The sequence below is a fragment of the Apiotrichum porosum genome (genome assembly GCF_003942205.1).
Source record: "Apiotrichum porosum strain DSM 27194 chromosome Unknown scaffold_13, whole genome shotgun sequence".
In the NCBI taxonomy this organism is placed as follows: domain Eukaryota; kingdom Fungi; phylum Basidiomycota; class Tremellomycetes; order Trichosporonales; family Trichosporonaceae; genus Apiotrichum; species Apiotrichum porosum.
The window spans coordinates 380,739-400,276 of NW_021167120.1; the positions used below are offsets into that span (position 1 = coordinate 380,739).

The 19,538-nt window shown below is 57.8% G+C and overlaps 7 protein-coding genes across 7 annotated transcripts; 4 read left to right on the forward strand and 3 right to left on the reverse strand.

Annotated features, from left to right (window-relative positions):
• Positions 1 to 701: 701 nt before the first annotated feature.
• EHS24_002562 (uncharacterized protein) lies at positions 702 to 1,416 on the forward strand (the record flags this gene model as incomplete). Its single annotated transcript, XM_028618297.1, has 3 exons — positions 702 to 1,048; positions 1,114 to 1,181; positions 1,253 to 1,416. 3 exons carry the CDS (start codon positions 702 to 704, stop codon positions 1,414 to 1,416), a joined length of 579 nt encoding a protein of 192 aa, XP_028473253.1.
• An 846-nt stretch (positions 1,417 to 2,262) lies between these two features.
• Positions 2,263 to 3,109, forward strand: EHS24_002563 (uncharacterized protein; the record flags this gene model as incomplete). Its single annotated transcript, XM_028618298.1, has 4 exons — positions 2,263 to 2,437; positions 2,512 to 2,695; positions 2,759 to 2,835; positions 2,895 to 3,109. 4 exons carry the CDS (start codon positions 2,263 to 2,265, stop codon positions 3,107 to 3,109), a joined length of 651 nt encoding a protein of 216 aa, XP_028473254.1.
• A 1,509-nt stretch (positions 3,110 to 4,618) lies between these two features.
• EHS24_002564 (uncharacterized protein) lies at positions 4,619 to 5,334 on the reverse strand (the record flags this gene model as incomplete). The annotated part of the gene is made up of 2 exons (XM_028618299.1): positions 4,619 to 4,873; positions 5,080 to 5,334. The coding sequence occupies 2 exons, from the start codon at positions 5,332 to 5,334 to the stop codon at positions 4,619 to 4,621; spliced, it is 510 nt and encodes a 169-aa protein (XP_028473255.1).
• Positions 5,335 to 8,206: 2,872 nt separating this feature from the next.
• EHS24_002565 (uncharacterized protein) lies at positions 8,207 to 9,001 on the reverse strand (the record flags this gene model as incomplete). Its single annotated transcript, XM_028618300.1, has 4 exons — positions 8,207 to 8,400; positions 8,445 to 8,518; positions 8,586 to 8,775; positions 8,836 to 9,001. 4 exons carry the CDS (start codon positions 8,999 to 9,001, stop codon positions 8,207 to 8,209), a joined length of 624 nt encoding a protein of 207 aa, XP_028473256.1.
• Positions 9,002 to 10,941: 1,940 nt separating this feature from the next.
• Positions 10,942 to 12,086, reverse strand: EHS24_002566 (uncharacterized protein; the record flags this gene model as incomplete). The annotated part of the gene is made up of 3 exons (XM_028618301.1): positions 10,942 to 11,503; positions 11,545 to 11,846; positions 11,898 to 12,086. 3 exons carry the CDS (start codon positions 12,084 to 12,086, stop codon positions 10,942 to 10,944), a joined length of 1,053 nt encoding a protein of 350 aa, XP_028473257.1.
• Positions 12,087 to 13,072: 986 nt separating this feature from the next.
• On the forward strand, positions 13,073 to 15,021 carry MET3 (Sulfate adenylyltransferase; the record flags this gene model as incomplete). Its single annotated transcript, XM_028618302.1, has 3 exons — positions 13,073 to 13,186; positions 13,243 to 13,325; positions 13,482 to 15,021. 3 exons carry the CDS (start codon positions 13,073 to 13,075, stop codon positions 15,019 to 15,021), a joined length of 1,737 nt encoding a protein of 578 aa, XP_028473258.1.
• Positions 15,022 to 17,555: 2,534 nt separating this feature from the next.
• Positions 17,556 to 19,245, forward strand: EHS24_002568 (uncharacterized protein; the record flags this gene model as incomplete). Its single annotated transcript, XM_028618303.1, has 7 exons — positions 17,556 to 17,764; positions 17,814 to 17,887; positions 18,037 to 18,159; positions 18,251 to 18,348; positions 18,538 to 18,622; positions 18,692 to 18,835; positions 18,947 to 19,245. The coding sequence occupies 7 exons, from the start codon at positions 17,556 to 17,558 to the stop codon at positions 19,243 to 19,245; spliced, it is 1,032 nt and encodes a 343-aa protein (XP_028473259.1).
• Positions 19,246 to 19,538: the final 293 nt, after the last annotated feature.

Genomic DNA, 19,538 nt, shown 5'->3' on the forward strand with positions numbered 1-19,538 from the left:
TGCGACAGAGTTGCCTATGCAGTGAAACTGTCATGGTCTACACTTCTTTGCTTTCCATCGACGTCCGCTCTGCGGCCTCTTCAACAGAGCCGGTAGCGCGGGCCACTGTATGCAACTGCTCCCGTTGGGAATACGCACTACCAAGCACTATCTTGACAAAATCACCGTGACCCATGGCTGTGTATGTGTTTCTCCAATTGCGTCCCAGCCCAAGCGGCGCCAAGTCCGTTTAACATGTTTATTGATAGATACACACCAGTGGATGCCAAGGACGACATGTTATCTCTGGAGCAAGCGCCGGCCAGTGCAAGTTGGGCAACCCCGCCGCTGTTTGCAACCTTGTGTGGACACTGAGCGATTTCCGATACTTTAGAGCTGGACCATCTTCTTTCCGACGGCAAGCAAAGCATCGTGACGAGTCACGAGGTGCAACTAGCTGCTCCATCACCCCAGCCAATGCACCATGATGGATCACGAGGTGCACGCCGACGACTCCATCGCTCCATCGCTGCTCGTCGGGTGCTGCGAGCTACTATTGGGCACTCCTCGTGAACGTGAGGTCCCGGTTCACGGCACGCGGGCACTTGGTCGCCCGCTAACAGAGTTAGCCTCGTCTGGCTGTAGTATACATAGTCGACAGTCTGAGCAACCTCCATTGTGCGATCCGCTGATCCACTGAGCACTCGGACACGCTCGCTGCAATGCTCCTCATCAAGGTCGTCCTTGCCGCCCTAGCCACTTTGCCACTCGCCACCGCTGGAACATCCTCCGCCGCATCGGCCCTCCCCACAGCCGAGGTGTGCAACCATGCTCCCACCGTACCCCCCGCAGCCGTGTTCGACTACCCCCAGGCGGCCAATTGGTGGACACTCACAAAGGACAACCGTGCGGCGTGGAACTGGACCAACTGCCCGCCGGAACTCAACTCCACGACTCTGACGCTCACCGTGACCAACAATAACACTGCCCTTCTGAATGGCACATCGCCATTGGTCTGGGTATCTGGAATGCCCGCGACGGGGATCAATGCCTACGTCTCGCCCGTCAGGTAAGTGGATCAACAGGCCACTTGGCCACTTGAACCATCGTGCGCGTCGCTGACGCCTCTTCCAGCGGCCTGGAGACCTGGGCCAAGCCCGGTGGCGGCTACGTACTGACCTTGACCAACAACAACCATACTGGTGAGTTTTGCAATATCGCTGATGCGGGCGAGTACTGCGGACACATATGTACTGACTCCTGTGCGTGAAAGCTGTGTACGCCACCTCGGCATCGTTTGAGATCAAGGCCAGCAACGCTACAGTGGACCCAGCTGCCACCGTTGCCAAGTCTGGCACGGACCGTGTTCCCTCGTCCTCTGTGTTCAGCATCGGCCTCGCTCTGCTTGGGGTGGCGGGTATGGGGATGATTGTCTGAGGTGTCTAGTTCAATCGGCCGAGGCGTGGAATAGGGAAACAAAGTAAAAGACAACAGCACCTTGGCAGATGTTTCGCGGAGGAAAGCAGTAGTTGGGGGCATCTGTTGAAGTGTGGGATAACCTCGCACACATGAACCTACATAATAATGGTCGAATGCGTTTGTCATCTGCGGTGGGCGTGACCGGGGGCCAGAAAAGCTTGATCAAATCAAGCAGACCCGCACACAGCACCTTGACCAGTTGAGGTCCAGTCTAACCTTCCCCGTCCGATAAGACCCTGCTTCCAGTGCAAGCACAATGCCCAATGATCACACCAATGTCCGCCACATTCCGCCGGCCGAGGTAGGGCTACAGCGTTCGTGGAAGATCATCAGATCCCTATGTCAGAGAACACAGGAACCATTGCGAGTGTGCTGTCCGTTTGGGGACGCAGGCCCATGCGGTCGATCCCTCTTCAGCTGGCCAGGTACAAAAATGTGGGAAATGTGGATGAAAATAAGGGTTTTTCTGACGGGCCGGCCGTCGCTGCTCGCTGCGGCCCATTAACGTTCGCATCCCGGCACAGCATGTCATTGTACAATACCGACAAGCCAATACACTGTGCGTGCTCGTCACCCATGCTTCGGCGCACTGACTGCGCCGAGTTCCAATAATGGTTGGTGCCAAGACGAGGTACGCACGAGAAGGCACGCCACCCGTCGCGTGAATCCGCCGCCTCGCCCTGCCGCACTGTACGACCGCCGCCTGCTGCACAGCCTCGGGCGAGGAAGGAAGAGTACATAACGACAACGACGGGGAGGGCAAGTGACGATGAGCATACCCCCTTCACGCGACCCACATACACCATGCTCTTCTCTCATATTGCTATGGCCGCTCTTGCGGCTCTCCCACTCTCGCTGGCCGCCCCGGTCGCGACCAGCACCGACTCGGCATCGGCGGCTTCCACTTCGACGCCCACCACGGCCAACGGAACCGCTACGGCCAAGGCCGAGTTCCTCTTCCCCAAGGCCAGCGACTGGTGTGAGTACATATTTGATATGGTCCAGTCCCGATGGTCGGGTTAGTACTGCACGGCAGGCTGACATGGTGTGCAGGGGTGCTGGACACCTTAAACACGGCCGCATGGAACTGGACCAACTTCCAGCCCCAGTCAGAGCTCACTGTCGTCATCTCCAACAACAACTCGGCCCTGGGTATTAACGGCAACGAGACGTCCGCTGCTTGGATGAGCGCCCTGCCCTCGGGCCTTGTGTCCGTCGGCTCCAACGCTGGAAGCTAGTAAGTCCTTGACCTGGGAGTCCCAGGGTGTGGTGTGATCAGTGATGGTGAGCTAATGGACAGTTTGAACGGTGCCCACGACATCTGGCTCAAGCCTGGCACTGGCTACGTCTTGACTCTGCTGAACAGCAACCTGACAAGTGAGTTCTGATCAAATAGCCTGAAACAGGTGGACGGTAGCTTACCATACCCTCTTCAGCCGTTTACGCCGTCTCGGACGCCTTTGAGGTCAAGTCCAACACCTCGAGCGTGGACCCCGAGGACCCCACTCACAAGAACTCCTCCACCACCAACTCGACGGGCGCGACCAGCTCGGGCACCGCGAGCTCTGGTGCGCACGTCACCGCAGGCGTGTCCGGCATGGGCCTCGCTGTTGGTACTGTTGTGCTTGCGGCCGTGGCCATGGTTGTCTAAGGTGGACTTGGCAGGCTCAGTTGGAGACAGTTGTTGTCAATAATGTTAGCGTAATAGTGATGCAGAGGTTGGTTTGGAAGGCGGGCATGAGATCTGCAGGCCAGGAAGGTATATATACATACTCTGGCGGGAAACACCGGCAAGACACGGATATCACCACCATCATTCAGGTCTGGAAGCGCCTCGCATTGGAGTGAGGAGGCATGAGGCATGAAGCATGAGGCACCGCCTCGTACACCCGGAACACCCCTTGCCCCGCGCGGCAGCGGCAGCGGCATGCCCTTGGTCCCACGTTCATTCGCATGAGCAACAGAACGTTGGACCGCAGGTACAGAGGTACCAACTCGTACTGTCGCGTTCCCCGTGCCAGCCAAACAACACGCCCACGACGCCAAAAGGGCGTACAGGCGACAGGACGCGACGACGCGTTTTTTGTTTCCCGGTATTTTCTTCTTTTTTGTCGTTTTGCCGAGATTTCACAAACCGACAACCCGCCCTGTGTCTTGATTGGAGCCCGCTGGTCTCAATTCTCAACCTGGCGTCTTGGAAGCGGGGATGAGTGGATGCTCGGTACCCACTCATCCCCCGTTTGCCGATCCGCGTGTCCCTCCTCTGCCCGCACAAGCCGAGTCCCGACTACCGAGAACGCCCCAGCACCGCTCTGCGCGCCCCCGAGAGAGGGTCGAGCAACGCAAAGCGCGACGCGTGTGGAATGACTGGCTCCCCAGTGCGATCTGTGAGTCGGAAGGGATGTAGGGCAAGCAGGGCAAGCTCCCACTTCTGTCCTCCTGGAGGTACGTACACTATGCAGTGTCAACTGTGCGCGGTCCATTGTGGCCGTGTTTTTCTCTCACGGAAGAGGGCGATGGCGGATATCGGGGCGAGCAACAGCGATTTGTGTCACACGCGGGTGGGATTGGGGTGTGTGTGTGACACGCCTGGGCCGCGGCTCACGGTAACGAGCACGTGTGTCCCAGTGGCGTAGGCGTAGGTCCGTGTCGATTGTGATATCCCTGCTGCAAGGCTGTGCGTTCACAGAATGGGAGTGAGGCTAAGAAGAATGCGAGGCGATACGGCGAGAAAAGGGGATGCTCGAGACTGGGGTGCGGGAGTGCTGTGTAGATGTGTGCGAGATGAACAGGTTGCATGATCAATGCAGGTGAGTAGAGTAGAGTGGTTTGAGTAGTACGCGATGGAAGACCATGGAATGGGGAATGGCCATGCAACAGAGGAAGGCATGTGGCACAGGCGAAGAAGGTCAGAGCGCGGTTGGGCGCAGTGCAACAAACAGCCTTTAAAGTCGACATGTAACTGCATCTCATCTGAATAATGTAAAACTAGGTATCGTGCAATGGGGAGGTGGCTCATCTTGAGGTCGTGCGCACACGGGAGTGCACATGTCGCTCGTCTTGAAGAAAAGTGAAGAGGAGGAAGAAAAACGAATAAACGAAAAGAGGGCTTGGTTTCGCGTTTTGAGGCGAGGGCTTTGTCTTGAGGGGAACGCTGCGCTTACATGACGGCGGCGACGGCGGCGAAGACGGCAGCAGCAATACCGACAGACGAGCCTGAGAGGTTGATGGCGCCCGATCCCTTGGCGGCCGAGGTGGCCGAAGCAGCGGCGGTTCCGCTCGTGGCCGAGCCCTTGGCGGTCGAGTCCGACTTGACCGACGAGATGACCGATCCGACGACCGACGAGGCGCCGCTGACAGCCGAAGCGATCTTGGAGGTAGCGCTGGCAACGGCACCAGTCATGGTGGTGGAAGCCTGGAAGAGTCAGCGCGTGTTCGCCACGAATCATCGGCCAATTGGGGGAACGTGCTCGAGAGAAGGAAACATGCTCAAGACAGGAACATGGGAGGGTAAAGGAGGGCGAGGATGAAGACATGCTCCGTATTCAGAGACACGTTCCTCTGGAGGGAGGAGAGGAAGAGGCAAGCAAGGAAGATGAAGAAAAGAACTAAAGAACTCACTCCAGTCGCGGCTCCAGTGGCAGGCGTGGTGGTCTCCGCAACGGTTGCGTCGGTGGCCGCGTCGGTCGCGGCGTCAGTCGCGGCCACGGTGTCAGCTCCAGTAACGTCGGTACCAGTAGCGTCTCCCGAAACGTCGGTTCCAGTAGCGTCGGCACCGTCCGTGGCGACATCAGTCGAGCCGTCAGTCTGGGCGGCGGTGTCCTGGGCCACGGCGAACGAGGCGAGGAGGGTGAGAGCGAGGACGGAGACGCGCATTGTGTTTGGTTGGGTGGTTGGGTAGGTGGTGGGTGTGAGGAGGAGAGAGCGAAAGAGAAAGTTGTTGGGGGGAAGAGTGACGGTGGGAAGTGTATATATACGTTGGAAGGTGCGCGCGCGCGCTCGCGCGGGTGTGGGCGCGGGGCGGACCTCGAACGCGTGGACAGTGTGTCTAGAACGGGGGGGTGCACACGCCTGAGCGCCTGGGACGCGAGGGGGGGGGGGACACCGTACACGCTCTGTGCGCGCGGGGAAGCCCCCCACCCGATGGACGCGTCATATGCCGGCGACGACGACGAGAAACGCTGGAGAGGCCCGTTTAGCAACACCTCGTACCTCCTCTCTCGAATGTGTGCGTGCTCGCCGTGTGGGGTGTGTTTGGTGTGTCCGATCCGCAGCAGGGGTGGCGTGGGCAACTAGGGGTGGCGCGCAATGGGGGGGCCCTGGGTCACTGGGTCTCGCTCCAACACCCAGGATCCGCAGGCGGGACGCCCAAGCGCCCAAGCAGCCAAAGGGACTGGCGTGTAAGAGAACACGTCTAGACCGCTCTCTCCCTCTTTTTCACCCTGCATCACCCTGCACCCCCGCTTCACATCGCGCCCACACACCCCACACACAGACCACACACGCACAGGGTCAATGGGCTTCTGTGGCGGTGCAAAACGTGCGGCACACACACCCGACAGCCCCCCCCGCCTGCCGCGCTGCGCGCGCTCTCCGCACGCTGGATGTGGGTCCGGAATCAGGGATGCACACCCAGTGGCGCTAGGTGGCGTCTGAGCACGCACTGATTGTCGCATTTTGGCCGCCTGTATGCCTTGGCTTGGGGGCTTGGGGGGGCTATTGATAAATGCTGGCGCGATCTTGGCCGCCGTTGACAGGTGTTTATCAGTTTGGTCAAACAGCTACCACTGTCGCTCTGTTTTGTGCGGGTGCATGCATGAGACACTTGCAACTGTTATGCTTGGCCCCAGTCACGCACGGCACGGAAAGGATTCTTCCATGTAGCATGTAATAAGGGGGGGTCGAGCGTAACTGTTATAACTGGGTAACTGACGTTGGTGACCAGGAGTCGCACTTTCGACTGTCTGTGGAGACGCGTGCCAGAGAATGATGCTATTTTCGTGGGAAGACACGACATTCGACATATTCAGCTTTCAGCCGTGCGCGGTGTGTCCAACCTACAACACGACATCGCGAGTTTACGTCCGTCGTTCGGGTCCGATCTGACGAGATCGAAGCAAGGGCCCATCTGCATCGCCTTCAAGGAACAGGGCGCGAGGAGACGACATGGACCAGAAAGTCCAAGGCCATTGCGTTGCGCGCGATGAGGAACCCCCGTCTCATGCCTCTCACCTCGCTCCGCCATCCAGCACAAACGTCATCCATCGAGACCCGAGACGATTCACCCCACCACCGTTTGGCACGTTGGTACCCTCTTTCACATAGATGCACACTAGGCGGAACCAGTCCACATGTTTTACGCGACCGGGACCAGGTGACGTAGAGGTTCCCCACAAACAAAGCATCTCCTTTGTGGTGCGAAGGCACGAACAGCACACAATAGCACACCAAGAGTACCAAAGACTAGCGCGTCCTGCCATCTGGCATGCGCTCTTTGCAGGGACACCTGCTGTCAAGATCGAACTTGATGTGATGTCCACAGCTGTGTCCCAACGACCTTCCCTCTCGCTGAAGCCCATGTTCTCGCACTTTGAGCTTTGAGTACCCCTCTACACGCGAGGGTCAGCCAAACAAAACGGGGGGCCGCAGTCGTTAAACGTGTGACGTAACGGCACCTGGGTGTCACAACATCGCCTCGCATCAGCCTGTGGCCTGTGGCTGATCATGGCTGAACGGAGGCTCATCGCTGATCATGGCTGACTTGGGCATGGCGTTGGCCTGCGAGGTCGGGGCCTTGGGGCCCCGACGGCGTACTTGTGTTTCTTTTGGCTGTGGCGTTGTTGTTTTTTTCGCATTTGCTGGCGAGGGATGTCAATGGTGAAAGCGGCTGCTGCCGAGCAACAGCAGCAAACGCCCGTAGACGGTCTCAATTCATGTGCGTGGCGCCGGTGCCGTCCCCGGGGCCTTGGGATGTGGTCATCTGTGAACCATGGATCCGTAGACCTGGAAATTGTTGGATGGCGCCGTGCGTGCTTTTAAATGCCATACTCGTTCCTCTCTGCGCTGCTCTATCTCACCGACCTATAGCAGAGATCAAAGACATGACCGTGTGCTGTTGCTAGGCATTGCGAAGATGTTATACCAGAGGGGGCAGTGGCCAGAACACCCACACGCTCCACGCATAAGCCCCGTGCACCCACCGCCTTCTGTTTTCCTATTCCTTTTCTTCATGTCAAACCTTCTCGGCGCTGAAGACCAAGCAGAAAGACAGCCACTCTGGCATTCCTCCTGTGACACTTTTGACTGGTAGCAGCCAGACGCAGTGGTTGGAATGTACTGTACGCCGTCAGGACGGGAAAAGTGGTGGCAACCACAGCCCGCTGTACAGCTATAATCTACGCGATGACGGGTGTGGAGGTGTTGCAGGATATGTTGTGCCATAGATGTCAATGTGAGGTGTATATGTACTGTTCTGGGGCCCCCAGTCCCTGCTGACGCACCCGCCACGGCCACGGACCCGAGGAGTGGCACCCTTGTACGCGGCCTTGGGGTGGTAGAACTCGATGGTCTGATGATATGAGAGTGCATGTATAATACTGGTTGGATGTGGCTTCAACTGTTTCGAGGGAGCATAATGCCGACTATGTATGTTGAAGTCACCTTTTGTCTACGTTTGCAGCATGCTAAGGAGCAAACCTCCCCGGCTCTGCGATGCTTGAGGTCCTGGTCCTCGCCCTGCCTACGCTTCTCAAACAAGAATGGCAGCAGCAACCCCCGCGACCCCGACCGCCACCAGGCCGACACCGTGTGCACCGCCCGCAGTCTCGCGTCCGCTTGACGTAGACGTGGTGTTCGCACTGGTCGTATCCGAGGTGGGAGCGGCCGGGTCCGTCGTCGAGTTGGCGGCCTTGATCTCGAACGGCTGCGACGTGCCGTACTCGACTGGAGCTGTTAGGAGTCTCACCTCGACACTCATAGGCACTCACCAGAATTCTCAGCGTCGCGGAAGCTCAGCACAAACCCGGCACCGGGGTTGGCAAAGTACTTGAGACCATTTGCGCTTTTTGTTGGTCAACATCTTCTCCTTTTCCCGTTCCCTTGTCCCCCACGACGGCCGAACCACTTACTAGGTGTCACCCATGTCGGTGGAGCTACCCAGCCACGACCCGATGTCCACGCTCCACACTGTACCCGTAACGTCCCCGTTGAGCGACAGAAGCGATTGGTTCGATGGGTTGGTGAGCACAATGGTGAAGTTGATGGTCTGGTCCTCTGGGGTGAACGTCCATGTGGCCGTGTTCTCCATGCCCAGGACCCCTGCCAGTCAGAAAATGCACCTCCCGCAAATAACATGTCGGCCAGAAAGGGCTCACGCACACCAGTCGTTTGTCGATGGGAAGCTGACGTCGAGAGTGTACGCCGACGAGGACGCTGTGGCGGCTGCCGAGGACGTGGCGGTTCCCGAAGCCGAGGAAGAAGAGTTGGTACCGTAGGCGAGTGGCAGAACGCCAAGGGCAGCGATAGCGAGGTTGGACAGCTGCATGGTAGGCGAACGATTTTAGGTGGGCGATGCTTGCCCAGTTTCCTAGGGGTGGCTGCGGTTTTATATATATTTCAGTCATTTTCAGTGCCTTGTCCCAAGCTTTCTCATGACCATGAAGCTTCGCGACCATCCCCGTGACCAGTACCTCGGCCGATTATGAACAGTTTCCAGGCCACCGAACACCACTGGCCAGGCGTCACTACGGTCTGTGTCTTATCGGCCGATATGCACGGCAGTGCATGTAATACCTAGTGCTACGTAGTCCGTGGCATCGAAATGCGTAGTAGAAATTTAGGTGGTGCGCAGGTGTAAGCCTGAATGAGCTAATTTAAGACCTCATCCTCGGTGTCTTGATACGGCTCTCGTCCAAACAGCAGCAGCAGCTCCTGCTATCGGCCGCCCAATTCGGCCGATAGTGGTTGCAGACGTATAGCAACACCGGCATGTGCAAACGCGGTTATCTGCAGTCTGGCAACAGATTGCACAGACGCGGGCTGAGACACGTGTGCCTAAAGACCATCCTCTGCGCACACAATCGGGTACCTAGCCGGAGAGGCATAGGGCTTGGCAACGAGCGGCTCTACGATAAGCATATCCTACACGAACAGTGCGTGTAGCGCTTGGCATCCGATGAGGGATCTAGGGCCAACGGCGCTCCATGTCCATAGTCTGGCACCTGTAGGCCCGATGCGGGCAAGTCACGACGATGGACTAGCGTCCTGTCTTGCGCCTCCAGCAGCCAGCTGCAGCTGCCCACGACGGAAAAGACGCCCATAGGACCTCAGAATCAGCTTGACCGTCTTCGTACCAGGGACTGTTGTGGTACCAGGGGCATAGTGCAGTATGTGAGTGCGTTTTACCGTTTGTCACCGGCGTCGTGGCGGGATTGCGTCGTCTATCGGGACCCAACCGTGCGGCCCTGTGCGGGTTTTTGACGCTGGCAGCTGCGGAAGGCGGACACAGTGTCCCCCAGAGTATCCCCTACGCGCTCTTCGTGTTTCTGAGTCTCTCTGACCTCTGCATGGCGAGAATAGCTGTGTCTGAAAACAAAGTGGAGGACAGAGCTTGAGGTGTAGGGTGCCATAGACAGCCACACGTGTCGCCACTTTGTACAATCACGTAAGCGATTGCAAAATAGTTCCGCTGACCTTCCGTTCAATACAAAATATCCTAATCGTGGGGCCTTCAAATACTACCAGCAGGCATTCCAACAACCTTGCTCGTGCTCGACGATGGTCGAAAGGCAGTCGACTGAGGTGGAGGGACGGGGGGTGCAGGTGGGCGGCCATCAGCAAACCCCCGTCCTCGTTGTACCCCATGACCCGAAAGTGGCTTTGTACATGGCGAGGTGTTCTCTGTCTGCCCACTGGTGCCATCGTCGTGCTCGGTCCGTGGCCGTCAGTGCCCAGGTCGACTAGCCGGGAGGGATGGTCCTGCCACAAACACACACCGCTGATCACCACCACAAGGCTCTGATGTCAGCCAGTCAGTCATGGGGTGAGCCAGGATGCAGGAGGCGTTCAGTCACTGCAGTCACGTTCCGTCCCCATGCGCGCCAGGAGGTCCGTGGGCCGTCGTGAACGTGGCATCGCCCTGAGCCCGAGAGAAACACACTACGTTCCAACGTCGTCACCGGTCACCGGTAGCAATGTGTTTCTGGCATCCTCGCTTAGGAGGTGTGCCACGTTGTAATCGCTGTTCAAGATGGACCAAACCCGCCGCCGGCAGTTCGAGACAGACGTCGCAAGGCTCAACAACGAGGTCATTGCAGTAACGAACGCATGGCTACTTGCTTATGGTCACGCTCGAGGGATGGGGCTTGAATTGAACAGCCCGGTTGGTGTGCTTTCAGCCACCATTTTTGGCGTGTTGTTCCACAAACAATGCCAATGACGACATGTTATAAGACTTCACACATACATCTACTGTACATCCTATACCTAAAGCGACGAGGTCTTGGCCACCAGGGCGGTGACGAGCTTGCCGCGGTTGCTGCCCGTGAAGAGGAGCTTGTACTTCTCGGGGACATCCTCAATGGTAGCGGAAACGACGGTCTCGACGTCGTCGATGGCAACCTTGCCCTCCTTGATCCAGCCGGCAACGTTCTGAACAGCGCTGGCCCACTTGCCGAGGAAGTCGATAACAATGAAACCCTGGAGGGTGATGCGGTTGGTGATAATCTCAAAGAGGTTGGACACGTTGGGGTTCTCGCCGTTGTAGGCCGAAATCATGCCGCAGAAGGCAATCTTGCCAAAGCGCTTGACAAGAGGGAGGGTCGCGTTGAGGACATCGCCACCAACGTTCTCGAAAACCCTGTCAGCGAACTCGCCGTTGAGAGCAGCCTTCAGGTTGGCAGCAAAGTTGGGGTCCTTGTAGTCGACGCACTCGTCGGCACCGAGCTGCTTGACCCAGGCGCACTTGGCAGCGCCACCGGCGATACCGACGACACGCTTGGCGCCAATGACGTTCTTAGCAAACTGGACAGCAGTGGAGCCCACGGCACTGGAAGTAAGCGATACAGTTTCGGACCTCGTCCGGCTCACCCAGCAGCTCCGCTAACAATGACCGTGTGCTCGGGCTTGACGTCGAGCACGTCGAAGATGCCCTGGTAGGCGGTGACAGAGGTCATGCCAAAGACCGAGAGGCTCGCGTAAGGCTTGTTGGGGAGCTCGATGGCAGCGCCAGTGATCTTGCTCTCGTTGACGACCGCATAGTCGTACCAAGCGAACGAACCGGTGACGCGCGAACCCTCGGGGTACTTGGCGGACTTGGACTTCAAGACGCGAGCAATACCGGTCGCACGGATGGCGTCACCCTTGTAAACGGGAGGGACATAGAGACGCTTCTGTAGAAAGGTTAGCTTGAGCCCAAAACGTCCTTGTATATGTATACGCACGGGGTCGACATCCTTCTGCATCCAACCGCGCTGAGCCGGGTCGTTGGAGAGGTACTCCACCTGGATGAGGACATCGCCCTCCTGGAGGTCGGGAAGGGGACGAGTCTCAAGCGAAAAGGTGTCCGGGAGGAGCTCAGCCGCGGGAGGGTTGGCAAGGATCCAAACTTTCTGCTCAGTAGGGACAGACATGATGTTGATGAAGAGTTGTTGGGACAATTGTTCGTCGGTAATCCATCTTGTACATTATCCGCTCCATGGAGGTGGAGGTGGAGGAATAATTCCGGTAAGGGTGAGGCTCGTTTAGCTCTGTCGACGTCAGCGATTCAGGTTCATGACCGCCGGTCGATGGGCGCCGGTTATGATTTCAACGTGTGGTACAGCGTGTGTACAATGTGTCTTGCTCAGCACGACCTCTGTGGTAGAGTCACCGAGAATGTTCCGTCAAGGCGCAGCTCTTTACGGCCGAGCGCTCGCACCGCACACGAGGGGGTTGACATCTTGGCCATAACTTCAAGTCTGCCTTTATCTGTTCGTGAAATGTAATGCTTGGGGTGACGTGAAGCGGCGAATGGTGTTGGACGTCACCATGCCAACCATGGCGCCTAGGTACCGGTGATTGCTGTGATTAACGTGTGACGTGATGAGCAACTTGTATTCCAGTTGTAATAGCATCCGGATTCCAGACGATCAACATAAATGCCGAGATAGCGTCACCGAGTGCCACGAGGTAAAGTGGGGGGTCTGTCTACTTTAATCCAAATTGGGAAAGTCTCCCACGGTGTCAATGTGGCAGTTTTGACCGATGGCGTGCTGATGATCCCATCTGCCCGTCCATTCCAGAAGGCCTTATTGTCGTCTTCGCCCCGGAGCGCAAAACCAGTGGGGCGGCAACCGCGCGGCGACGTCGATGGGCTGCCCAGCATGCCCAGACCGCCGACTGGGGCCGAACATGTCGCCGGGAACGCGTGAATCCCGCGTGGGAGCCCCTAAAACCATCTGGAATAATGGTCAACTTGCGTCATGTGCAGAAAAGTTATCGAGCACGCCAGCGACAGAAGCCAAGCCAACAGTGCCGGCAACACTGATATATCATCAGCGACCCACCCACCTGCTTTCCGAATCACCCCTCCTCCTTTACTCCTCCTCTACCCCCCTTCCATCTAATCTTATCCAAAATGGCCAACGCACCCCACGGCGGCGTCCTCAAGGACCTTGTTGCTCGCGATGCCCCCAGGCAGTCGCAGCTCCGCGAGGAGGCTCGCCTCCTCCAGGACATCTTCCTCACCGAGGTGCGTAGTGATCACCAGAATGAACAAAGAAAAGACCAGCAGCTGACATTTCTCAGCGTCAGCTCTGTGACCTCGAGCTCATCCTCAACGGTGGCTTCTCCCCCCTCGAGGGCTTCATGAACGAGGCTGACTACACTTCGTGAGTAACCGGCTTTACTGCGGTGCACTGTCGTTTTTATGCCGAACGCCACTTTCGGATGATGGCGACATTGGTCGTCCGTGTCCTCTTGGCGGCTTTTCGCGCCACCGCTGCCACTCTTATCAATCGTGTTGCACCATGCTAACGGTTCAACAGGGTCGTCAACTCGCTCCGTCTCGCCAAGCAGGATGGCCAGGCTGAGGGCACCCTCTTCCCCATGCCCATCACCCTCGATGTCTCCGCCGAGGACGTCCAGCGTCTCGGCCTCAAGGCTGGTGTCCAGGTCGCTCTCCGTGACTTCCGTGACGACGCCGCTCTTGCCATCCTCACCGTCGAGGACGTCTACCGCCCCGACAAGAAGCTCGAGGCCGAGAAGGTCATGGGTGCCGACGACATTGCCCACCCCGCTGTTTCGTACCTCCACAACCAGACCAAGGAGTTCTACGTCGGTGGTAAGGTCCAGGCCGTCCAGGCCCCCACCCACTACGACTACGTCGCTCTCCGCTACACTCCCGCCGAGCTCCGTGCCCACTTCAACAAGGTCGCATGGCGCAAGGTTGTTGCCTTCCAGACCCGTAACCCCATGCACCGTGCCCACCGCGAGCTCACCGTCCGTGCCGCCCGCCAGCACCGCGCCAACGTCCTTATCCACCCCGTTGTCGGCCTCACCAAGCCCGGAGACGTCGACCACTACACTCGTGTCCGCGCCTACCAGGCTCTCATGCCCTCGTACCCCGAGGGTCTTGCCCACCTCGCCCTCCTCCCCCTTGCCATGCGCATGGCTGGTCCCCGTGAGGCTGTCTGGCACGCCATTATCCGCAAGAACTTCGGTGCCACCCACTTCATTGTTGGTCGTGACCACGCCGGCCCCGGCAAGAACTCGCAGGGCCAGGACTTCTACGGCCCCTACGACGCCCAGGAGCTTGTTACCCAGTTCAAGGACGAGCTCCACATCGACATGGTTCCCTTCCAGGCCATGACCTACCTCCCTGGCACCGACGAGTACCAGCCGGTCGACGAGGTTGCCAAGGGTACCCCCACCGCCGACATTTCGGGCACTGAGCTGCGCAAGCGTCTCCGTACCGGCGCCGCTATCCCCGACTGGTTCTCGTACACTGGTGTCGTGAAGGTCCTCCGTGACTCGTACCCCCCTCGCCCCCAGCAGGGCTTCACCATCCTCCTTACCGGTCTTCACAACTCGGGCAAGGACACCATCGCCCGTGCCCTCCAGGTCACTCTCCAGCAGCACGGTGCCCGCTCGGTCTCGCTCCTCCTTGGTGACGAGGTCCGCGCCGAGCTCTCGAACGACCTTGGCCACTCGCCCGAGGACAAGCACCTCAACATGCTCCGCATCGGTTACGTTGCCTCGGAGCTCACCAAGGCCGGTGCCGCCGTCATTGCCGCCCCCACTGCTCCTTACGAGCGCTCGCGCAAGGCCTTCCGCAACGCTGTCGCCGGCCCCGGTGGCAACTTCTTCCTCATCCACGTCGCCACCCCTCTCGAGTACTGCGAGAAGGTTGACCGCCGCAACCTCTACAAGCGCGCCCGCGAGGGTGAGCTCAAGGGCTTCACCGGTGTCGACGACACCTACGAGGCTCCCGTGGACGCCGACCTTGTCTGCGACCTCCGCACCGACACCGTCCCTGAGATTGTTCACTCGGCTGTCATGCTCCTCGAGTCGTCGGGCCTTCTTTAAATGACCCGTCTTCACGGGACAGCGCTTCTTGTTCATATCAATCTTCACACCACCCTGTAGGGGGTACTCCTGTAGGCTACATAGCATAGATGACATTGTATTGGGTATACGCCAAATCACTTGGTTGCAGCTGCAGAAAGCTCTTGAGTAGACCTGGGCCCCGGAATGACGTGATGTCCTTGCCGTGCCGCGCATGCTAATGGGAAAGGGACGCAGCAGTGCTGTTCCATACATACAACACGGCTGAGGCAGTCTTTGTAGTCCACTTGGGGTCAAAGCATTCCTTCCTGGATGCGATCCTGATACCGTGAGAGAGGGTGGGCAGGCGCGTGGCTCTCACCCCACCCCCTCTCTCTCCCTGGCCGCAAAGCCGGAAATGGCGGCTTTCTGCGAGCACATGAACCTGACACAAGCTGGTACATATGTACTGCATGGTACATACGTGTGCGGGGGCTGCCAGCAAGAGGCGTGACCCTCTTTCCTATGGAAGAAGGTCCTAACTCCCTGCCGAGAGCATTGCCACAACACCAAAAGCAACGACTTGGCGTTGAGTGAACCAACATCCACCGACGCCACACGTTCAGGACAGTATCTCCATCGCCCATTCCACGCGATATGTTGGCCAGTCAAGGCGGTATGTATGTTCCATGCTGAAATGGGGGGGCGTGCCATGGCCGGCCTTGTCCACGGGGCCTACAATTCAAGGACAGTTGTTCTCCACACTCATCGAGGTCGTTGTATGTTGGCGAGCAGATGGCGGGGATGTTTGTTGTTCTTGTGTCTCACAAACACCGACTTCTTTCGCTCCCTCATACGCCTGAGATCCGGCAGACAGATATTGTCCCTTATACCGCTTACATGACCTAATGGCGTCCGGGGCACAAGACACGGCAGGTTGGGATCAGATCTATTTTGTTCATGAGGCCGGGATAGTTTGAGGCGGGCTCTTAAGCCACCCGCGCTGAAGTTGGTGGCGCGCAGATGAGAACGACGACCGTCCTTCGACGTACATACTACTGTGTAGTACACCCGTGTTGTTGACACGCATGCAACACAACTATGGTGTCATTGGGGCTGGGCAAGCCACCTTCTCACGACTGGGTTGTGAATAGGCCATCTTGTGTCCTTTGGCTGTCGCCACAGGCGGTGTGGAGGAGTGTACAGAGCCGCACAACGACATCAATCAACACTACGGTAGCGAGAATAACGGACAGCCGCAAGTACCGCGCATCGCGTCCCGGACCCCGCCTGCCGCGCATGTCGGTTCTGACGAAAGGCGGCATAGTGTCAACTGCCGTCCAGGCTGGCCAAGTCGCCAAGGTCAACCAACTGACCGGGAGTCTGGGTAGGACCAACGTCCAAGTGTACATGGACCACTTGTGTCTTGTTTGTTTGGCCTGTACTTTACTGTACATGCAGTGTTGTTTGGCTGCCGACCAGGTCCACTGCCATCAACAATTGGGGGCTGAGACTCGGACCGAGAGATGACAGGCACGTTTGTGTTCCCAGGACGATATACTTAGCTCAGATCGCTCAGAGCACGACCACCACGTTTCCCGCCAGCCACGCCTATTTTGTGAAGTGAAGAGCGTGCGGGTGTCTCAATGGACGTGTTACCTCTCAGAAGTGTATAGTTTTTGCAGGTCACACATATGAGCATGGCGCTCATAGGCGGCAAGGATCTGCAGCATCTACCGGCTCTTGGCTGGGGCAGTAATCCGCAGTGACTGGTGCACCACGCGAGCCAGGCGAGGTGCCCAACAGATAAATGGAATGTAAACAACCAGGCGGCCTCCACAGGCTGGGACTCCAGTGATTCAGTGAAAGCCGATAACGTACTGTGTCCATGAGTAAGGCCATCCCTACGGAGAGAGTGTGCGAAATGTCTGCTGTTTTCTCAGCCATGCTGTGCCTCCCCAAACATGAGCCCAAAGTGTTTCGTCGGCAGGCCGTTGGACACATCTCATGCGGCCGTTGGGGCTTCAGTGTCTCACCGCTGCAAGCAATTGCAAGCAAATGTACGTACACATGCATGTGCCTGGGTACAAACGCATACTCGCATGAAACAAACATCCTCGGTTCAACAGCGCTTAGCTGTGCTCCAGTGCTCGGAAACAGTCAGCTCCGGCATTGTTGGGGATTCCGCCGACATGCCCCGCCGCGGCTCTCGAGAGAGCCTGTTCAGATCGCAATCCAATCCGCAGAATCCGCAGCCCCTTATCCCGCTCGGCCGCATGTACGTCGCCTGCCCTGCAGCGCTTCGGCCTCGAGTCCCCGTCTGCCCCCACCTCCGCCAAGGAATGGAGGATGTCTTTGTTGACTCCCCCGTGCCTTGGCCTGTCGTCCCCTTTGCGACCTTACTCGCTCGCGCGAGACACAACGGTGGCTGCCCAGTCGCCTTGCACTGAGGTGTGCCCGTCCGTCAGCCAGAATGTATAAGACAATGCGCTTCCTACACATTGGAACTCACCCTTGTCCTCCCTCTTCGCATCGCCCGTCTCAACTCTAGTCACTCTCTTTCCAAACAACGCGCGATGCTGTTCAACAGTCTTGCTCCCCTCGCCGTTGCCATCGGCGCCACCTGGGTGCCACTGGCACAGGCTCTCAGCGACCAGGCTCTCCACATGCCCCGCGTCCTCGTCTACACCATGACTGCTGGTTTCCGTCACGACTCGATCCCCACTGCCATCGACGTGCTGAGGGAAAACGCTGCCAACTACAGCATCGACTTTACCTTTACCGAGTGAGTCTTGTTGACACCATCTTGAGATATGAAAGCTGACATCCTAAAGGGACCAGTACTTCTTCACCGATGAGAACCTGTCGGCCTTTGACAACATCATGTTTATCCACACCACCGAGGAGGGTAAGTCTTTGTTGTTTGCACCGCGCTGTTGTGGCTTTTGCGACGTGAAGAAAGGTCTCGGAGTTTCTCCCCCGGCTCGCGTTGTCTTGGCACGATCGATGGCACCTGAAACACTTTTCGTTCGCCTCCATTGCTGACCACATGCCCAGTCCTCGACACCAGTGGAAAAGCCGCTTTGGCCCGTTATTTCCAGTCCGGTGGTAGCTGGACCGGCGTGCACGCCTCCTCCTCATGTCTTTACAACGACACCGCCTTTGGTCAGGTACTCGGAGGTGAGTGCCACTAACTAAACGGCGTGTGGCATTCATTCGCAACACACTGCCCACATTTCCTACTGTTGCCCATATGCTTACCCTATCTCAGCATACTTCGACTTCCACCCCTACCAGCAGAATGCTACCTTCATGCCGACTACCCACGACCACCCCTCTACCGCCAACATGCCCGACCAGTGGACCTACGTGAGTCGTTGCTTGAGGTGTCGGCCGAATTGCAGGTTTCGTGTCCCCAACAGGCGGACGGGTACGGAAATGCGGAAGCCATCGGCTGCGCTTTCGGTGGCGTCCCAGCCAGCGGGGTCATGTGGCATATTCACTTCGTTGTCCCTAAACCAACCAGCCGCGGTTACAGTGTGCTGACATCGCACGCAGATGGAGGAGGTTTATTTCTTCGGCACCGACCCCCGCGCCAACGGTGCCAAGGTCGTTGTCACCGTCAATGACTCGAGCTACGTCAGTGAGTGAGGCACAAGCCAAAACATTCTACCCTCCTTCATTGATAGGTCATTCAGCTAACAGACAAAAGACAATGTTGGCGACTGGCCTCCCATGGGCTCCCCTCACCCCATTGCTTGGTACATTGAGGAGCCAACCTCGGCCAAGCCCCTTCTGGACGGTGCCCCCAAGACCGGCCGTTCGTTCTACACCGCCCTCGGCCACTTCAACGAGAGTGAGTGCAGCTCTGGGACCGTGTGTAAGGTCCCAGGTCCAGCCAAGCTCGCTTCGAGTCTTGAAACCCCTTGTCCAAGCTCTCCATGACTGACACAAATTTCCACAACAGCCTGGCACGACCCCATCTTCATGGACCACCTCATCGGCGGCTTGACCTGGACTCTTGACGGCGGCTCGACCAAGGCCTACGGTGTCGGTCTCGTCGGCAGCAACAACATCACTCTCCCTCCCAAGCCCTCGCCGACTCCCAGCCCCTCGAACGCTGATTCCGACTCGTCGGCCACCAAGACCGCAGCAGTCACTGGACAGGTGGCTGTCAACAAGAGTGGCAGTGGTATCCGGTCCATCGCCACCACCCCTGCTGCCGTTCTTGCCCTGATGGCCGCTGGCGTCGCTGCCCTCTTGTAGATTTAAGTATCAATCTCGTTCTGACAGGTATGGGAGCAGGTGTAGTAAGTTTGAGACAAAACTTATAGTATCCAGTAGCTTGGTAGTAAGTATGGCCACATCCCGTTCGGTATAGTCCTGGACTCTTTCTATAGTCGACGTCAACATTCCCCTTTTCATGAAATCTTATACGAATACCCTCCAAAACAATATACGCAGCCCAACAAGTACTTAGCCAGAAAGAGTACACAACACGGCGAGCACCATGCAGCGTCCTTGTCTTGACGAGCCGTTGCCGCAACATTCCCGCAACA